The following is a 6,315-nucleotide window of genomic DNA, read 5'->3' on the forward strand; positions in this document are numbered from 1 at the left end:
CTGAATAGCACAGTACTTTACGTGCCGTAATAATAAAAAAGATAAATCTGAATCTGTAATGACAAAGTAAAGATAGCGAGAGAGAGAGAGAGAGAGAGAGAGAGAGAGAGAGAGAGAGAAAGAGAGGCACTGTACTCTCCACATTGCACGAGAAACCAAGTTAACGACATGTGGTCACTCACTCACTTTTCAGGAAGCGCCTTTTACGAAGGCGTATCGCAGGTGTGACTCTCTTCCTCTTTCACTGTATTTTTCCAGTACGGCACTAGACTTTTAGCCTGTCTGGATTATTTATATAATAAAGTTTTGTACTACTATTACTACTGAGTTCGCTTCCACACCATCTAGGCGTTTCATATTTTGCAAGCACGATCACTAGGAACCAATTGACGCGCGGTGTTTGTTAATTTGCAATGCATATTTTAGGCACAGAGCTTCTAGAAACGCGACCCAAGACGCGTCACTGCATGGTATTTAATTTTCGAGGTGCTACGGCGCACGCACGTGTCAACTATGTCAGCGTTTCATAACCAGCGGCCCGTTTCCAGACCACGCTTCGGTGCGACGTCGGAGCGTGTCCGAGAGGCCTGCCAATCGGACAGTCAGATTGGTAACGTAGTCAGACAGGACGGTGGACGCCACTGCGATACCCAGCAGGACCCCCGCGATGGGCCCAATGACGTAGCCTACCGAATGGCTTGACACACTGAGTACCGCTAGTTCGAATAACATGCCAATCCAGAAAGGTACGCGGATGGCCACAGACGGCATGCTGTAGACGCAGCGGGGATGCCTCACGTGGTGGATGACTTTCAAAGCCATAAGGGTGGCCACCGAGTCGCAGGTGCACAGGCTGGAGTGTAGCATGGGCGTTGGCAAGTTCTCGCCCAACTCCAGCAGATGGCGCCAGATCGTTACGGACAAAAGGTCGAGGAGGCCATGCACGGTTAGCAGTAGCGCCCAGGCTAGGCACAGAAAGCTGCAAAGACGACGACGCGAGATGTTTTGTTCGACTCATCCAGTGGTGCCATTGAAGTGAGCACACTGCGCCTTAATTTTGGAAGAGTATGCTCGAAGCATCCCGAATTAGGGTAATTTAAATCACGCGAGCTCATGCATGTGTATTGAATTTGCATTGTGAGTTAAAGCGAACATTTGTTCCCGCCCAGTTTGTTTTGTGCACGCACGCAGTAAACCAAATGGGGTGAGAGAGGAAAAGTTACCGCACAGAATTTTGAGAGTTCATCCTCAGCAGAACTTTCGGAAAATCGTTGAGTTCTTAAATATTTAAACACTGTCTCTGCGTCGTCACATCTATGCTTACAGTGTGTATATTAAAGCGAAAGCCTCATAGGTACCGAAGCAAATGCGAATTCACTTGATGACGTCACCAGATGATGTCAATTATTACCAAAATTTGGGACGTCATGGAGTCATCACGTGACGCCCCTTGATGACGTGATCAAAAAGTGTCTTCGCTTGATCCGAGGTGGGCCGATCACGGGGGCTGTGAAAAGCGAGGTGAAGTGCAGAAAGTCTGCAATGCATCCTATCCTAGACGCAGTGCAAAACAACTCCAGGTGCAAAAAGCTTTCGAAGGGTGGCGGGGTAGCATCGCTACACGACTGGAAGGAAAAAAAAAAGAACAAGATGACTTTTGACTTCGAGCCGTCTTAGGCGAATGCATAGTGGTACATGTGAATCTTTGTTGTCTAGTGCCTGTGTAAACAACGGTAAAGAATGATGATGCGTATGCGCAGACGAAGATAGCTGAAGTGGCATTTGACGCTCACTAGATGCAGTAGCAAGTTACGTGGATCGCGCAGCACGAAAGTTAATACACCGGCACTAACCCGATGTGCCCGAAGTCTTGCTCCAACTCCTTTCCAACGTCCAGAAGAGAGCAGACGGCATAGACCAGCATGAAGATGTTGGGCTGATAGAGCAGTGGCAGGACGAGTGGTCGCCGCACAGGATCGCGAAACGACAGTCCGGTATCGGCTAGGGTTACATCATCGGGAAAAGGTCCGTACAGGAAGGCGGCAATAACGTGAGCGGCGAATATGTAAGTAATTGGTGTGTTAGGAACAACGTACAGGTGCAATCTAAGCCGTGGTTTCTGGATCCTGCAACAAAAAAAGAGAACCCAGATAACAGAGGTTTTAGAACACTACAGCCATGATATAGATCCGTGCCAGTGACTATTGCGCTTTCATAATTCGAAAGACAGCATATAGGGGTACTCAGTTCTGAAATTGCAAGATACAAAAATAAAACCACACGTGCGGCAGCGCGCATGAGGTCCAGTTATGAGCAATGCATTAACACATTAGTTCACATCAGTATATTAGCCAATAACAAGTACGTTTTTGGTCGAAAATACCAGGTAAAGAATACCGCGTATCTACAGATTGACGAGCCCGGCCGTGGTATACAAGAACAGCATATTGCATTGAAATAACCCTCCGCGTCTTTCAAGGACTGGCCACTGTACGCGAGAGGATGTGCACGTGAAGAACTTCTCAGAGCAATACGGTCTAACGCTTCAGAAAAATTCGCAGGCAGTGGTATTTTATATATTTCCTTCACACAAGATGACAAATAGCTCACACCTCGCAATTTACAGCCACATCACCTATTAGTTGAGAGAACATTTATCTGAGAGCATCCCAGTGTCATCAACTTGATTATTAAACGGTGTCTTGACACACGGTTTTCATTGTCATACTATACGCTACCAGCACTCTCAAACGATGGCTATCGTTGCACAGTGTTGCATTACTACCACAAATGTGATCTAGTGGCAGAATACGTTAGCTTAATTATTACTAGCGTAGTATGGACAATAATAGGGTGGGTTAAGATAAGGAATCTGCATTTGTAGCAGCAGCAATGTCTTAAACCAACTTCACTTGAACGATTCCCTGGCATATACATAAAAGAAAAGCTCAGTTAATTCTGTCCAAACTGTTTGTATTATTTTGTTCACCCTCGTAGTCTGTGGTTCGTGGACGAACAAAAGCTTACCTAGTGATGAAGTTCCCCGGCGAAGTTTTCGCGAGAAAAATGCCCACCAAGAGGCCAATGACCATCAGATGATTGCTGACCTTCGCGCACGTCAGCAACGTGACCACCTGGAGCACGCGGAACTGCCTGCTTGGGAACCGGAACTTCCGTCTGCCGTAGCGGATCCTCGCTCGGCCAAAGTGCGTGCTCGTAAGCTGTTGGAGCACCACGATGACCCCGGCGAAAGTGTACGAGCACGCGGTGAACAATGATGAGAGCCTAGTATACTCGTAGTGCAACAACAGAACGAACGTGTTCATGACTCCCACCAGGGCTGCTGTAGCGGCGAATAGAGCAGCAAAGTGTACCGTTCCCAGACCGGCTTCCTGGAGAACACCCGTGGCGAAGAAGCATATCGAGTTGAGCGCCAGGATGCTGACGTTACCGTGCTGGAAGGCTGCAAACAGAACCCTTTCCCACCGATTCTCGATCATGATAGTGCTGACGCTGGCGCATCGCTCGGGATAATTCTTGTGCAGGTGGTTCCAGTAGGCACTCAGCTGCAGACAGATTACTGCGAGCGTTGCCCAAGGGACGCGACGGCCACTGCTTGAAACGAACCGCCGAAGCCTGGGTGAACACAGAGCCGTGCCCATCTGAGGGCTGGAAATCTCGGAGGCAGAGATGCTGCAGCTTAGTGACGATGATGAGGCGTCTCTTATGACTTCAGGTGTCCCGCGCCATACGTCGAGTCTCTTGGGCGTCTCGCTTCGAGGTACCAGTGACCGTGGACTTCCCAAATCCCGCAGTTGTTGGAAGGTATTCGTGTGTGCGTCCTCACCTGTCTCAGTTCCAGGTTGCACCACAGCAAGGGCATTGAGGCCAGGGGAAATCGTGGGTTCTTTGCCAAGATCCTCTCTCGCTTCTTGTAGGTCGGGTTTCCCTAACGGTAAATGTTCGTCGAACCGGCTCGTGCGGGTGAGTGGCTGCGGCGCGGAAGGGGTCTCGGACCCCGCGGATGCAACGCCGTTCCATAACATTCTGAAGTTCACCGGCATATCGGGTGGAGTCCCTGGGGACTCGGGGCTCAAGGGGCTGTTCCACGCACCAGGCCACTCGTGCTCCGCAGTGACGGGAGAGAAACTAGGCTTTGGCTCAAAACTTCGGTGCTCCTGATGGCTTCTCGGCGGTGAAAACTGTTGCACTAAAGGCCTGTAACCCACCGGCTCCGGCGTTCGGGGTCTCACCGGTATGGGCAGTTCCGAGACCACTGCTGCCACCTCCTGCCGCTTTCCGCTTGACGGAGACGCTCCCGGTTTGCGAACGAGTGATTCTAGAGATAACTCTGACTCTTCGCCGTCCGTATGTCGCGGGCTGCGATGTTCTGACTCCACCGTGATACTTGAACTGAGCTGAGCGGTCGTGGCTGCTGACGATTGCCCCCCATCTTGGTCCACTTCCAAAGCAGTCACGTTGTCCGACGAATGCTCTCCGTCTCGCCTCTCCCTAACCTGCTGCGATACGGCTTGCTCGGTGCTCATCTTTTTCGACATGCTTGTGTTGCGAACTTGCGACCAAACGGGGCATACGAGGTGCGGTTACCCAGAGTAAAGTGTGCGCCAAAGAGTCAGACTCTTAGTTACACAGCCTGGCGAATACTCATGCCCGCTTTGGGTGTACGTAATTTGTCAAAACGTTTGTCGCCGTGATTATTTGCCAATTCAAAACGAGTGACTAGGAGTACATGACCAACCTCGCCTCCGGGCTGTATTCTTCTTCTACTTCTTCACATTCTTAAGATGATGATAACAATTATTCATTCGGAAGGGCACAGCCACACTGGTAATAATTATGATGACGGTATATACGGCTCTTTTTCTCTTGGTATAGAAAGTATGTAACGTTAATCAGACCTAAACACGAATACGCTTTGTCTATCGGGTGCCCCCACGAAACTCGCGTTAGCGTAGCCCTTAATCCGTTCGAAACTGCACTACCAGCTTCATTCACTCATATTCATACGACATCAACGAATCATCATTAAAACCAGCCCTTCCTTAGTCATCTCTTTCGTATTTACAGCTTATTTCATTGCACATATTTTTTTTACAGTTTCCTCGAACTTTACATATCACCACCAGCACGATTATCACAAAGTGTGCACTGTCACTTTTTCATCTTTTTTCCTTCGTGTAGCTGTGGATTGGAACGGCCGTCCCTGCGACATCACTGCTATCGCCTGCCCATTTCAGTTCATGGAGGAAGTGTCTGCATTTCTCTCGCCATAAGATTGTTTATATTTTTTGTAATCTCACCCTCGATTTAAATATATGTAATCACATCGTAACTTATTTATTAATTTAATGAATATTTTCTGTCATTGGCTGAAAACAGTCACGATCAAGATGCGTTGGCGTACATACCCAACATTTTATCTATACCAAACTGATGATAGTGAAATTCCAAACTTCTTCGAAAAATTCAGGTGAGGCAAAAGTGAGGATGCGATTGAACTAAAGTACAAACCAGTCTTTTTTTTAAATAAATGTATATAAGGAGAGGTTGGCGCCAGTGCGTAGCGCCGGCTACTCCTCTTGCACAAAAGTCAACATCGCGTATTTTGTAGCAAACACAAGGCTACACATATGTACATAGCAGAACGCTTATGCAGTCAGTCCACGTTTTCCAATACTCAGTGCCCACACCACACAGAAATGTGTCCACGCTACACAGAAATGTGTCCACATCACACAGAGTTTGTCGAGACACAAGCAATCACGCCAATTTAAGTGTTCAGAAAACATGATAGTTCAATAAATCGTCTGTTATCTTGTCGCTTAAATACTGAACTGTTCTCAGAAAAGGTTTCCCCAAATTATTGTAGTGAAACCCGAAAATATTGTTTTGAAACATACCGGTTAACAGTGACGATAATACATTTTTTTCCGTTTAGTGCTTTTGGGCTATTTCTGAATCCTCCGTACAGTGAACGACTGCAAACGCTGCAGTGGCTTGTAGCTTTCCTTTTGACCATGCACCCAAGATTTTTGCAATTGTTGGAGGGGTCGCTTATCCAAAGAGTTTCGAAAGGTTCTCTCGAAGTGTTTTATAATTTAGAAGAATGTGTTCCAAATCTTCTTGAGTTTCTCCACATGAGCAGGCAGGACTGCTAGCTTTCCTTATTTTATACAGGAAGGCCTTCGTGTAGGCTGTATCAAGTCGAAGCCTATAGATGACTGTTTCTATCGATCGGCTAACATTTAGCGGAATATTAAATTTTGTACCAGGATCAATGTTATATAACCGAGA

General features: G+C 47.6%; 1 protein-coding gene across 1 annotated transcript; it reads right to left on the bottom strand.

The window, feature by feature from the left end:
- Positions 1-383: 383 nt before the first annotated feature.
- On the bottom strand, positions 384-4,769 carry LOC142803712 (uncharacterized). The gene is made up of 3 exons (XM_075889411.1): positions 3,028-4,769; positions 1,854-2,126; positions 384-979 (listed from the first exon to the last, which is right to left on the bottom strand). Exons 1-3 carry the CDS (start codon positions 4,557-4,559, stop codon positions 517-519), a joined length of 2,268 nt encoding a protein of 755 aa, XP_075745526.1. The 5' UTR covers positions 4,560-4,769; the 3' UTR covers positions 384-516.
- Between the last annotated feature and the right edge of the window lie 1,546 nt (positions 4,770-6,315).

Source organism: Rhipicephalus microplus, chromosome 3 (genome assembly GCF_043290135.1).
Source record: "Rhipicephalus microplus isolate Deutch F79 chromosome 3, USDA_Rmic, whole genome shotgun sequence".
NCBI classification, from domain to species: Eukaryota; Metazoa; Arthropoda; class Arachnida; order Ixodida; family Ixodidae; genus Rhipicephalus; species Rhipicephalus microplus.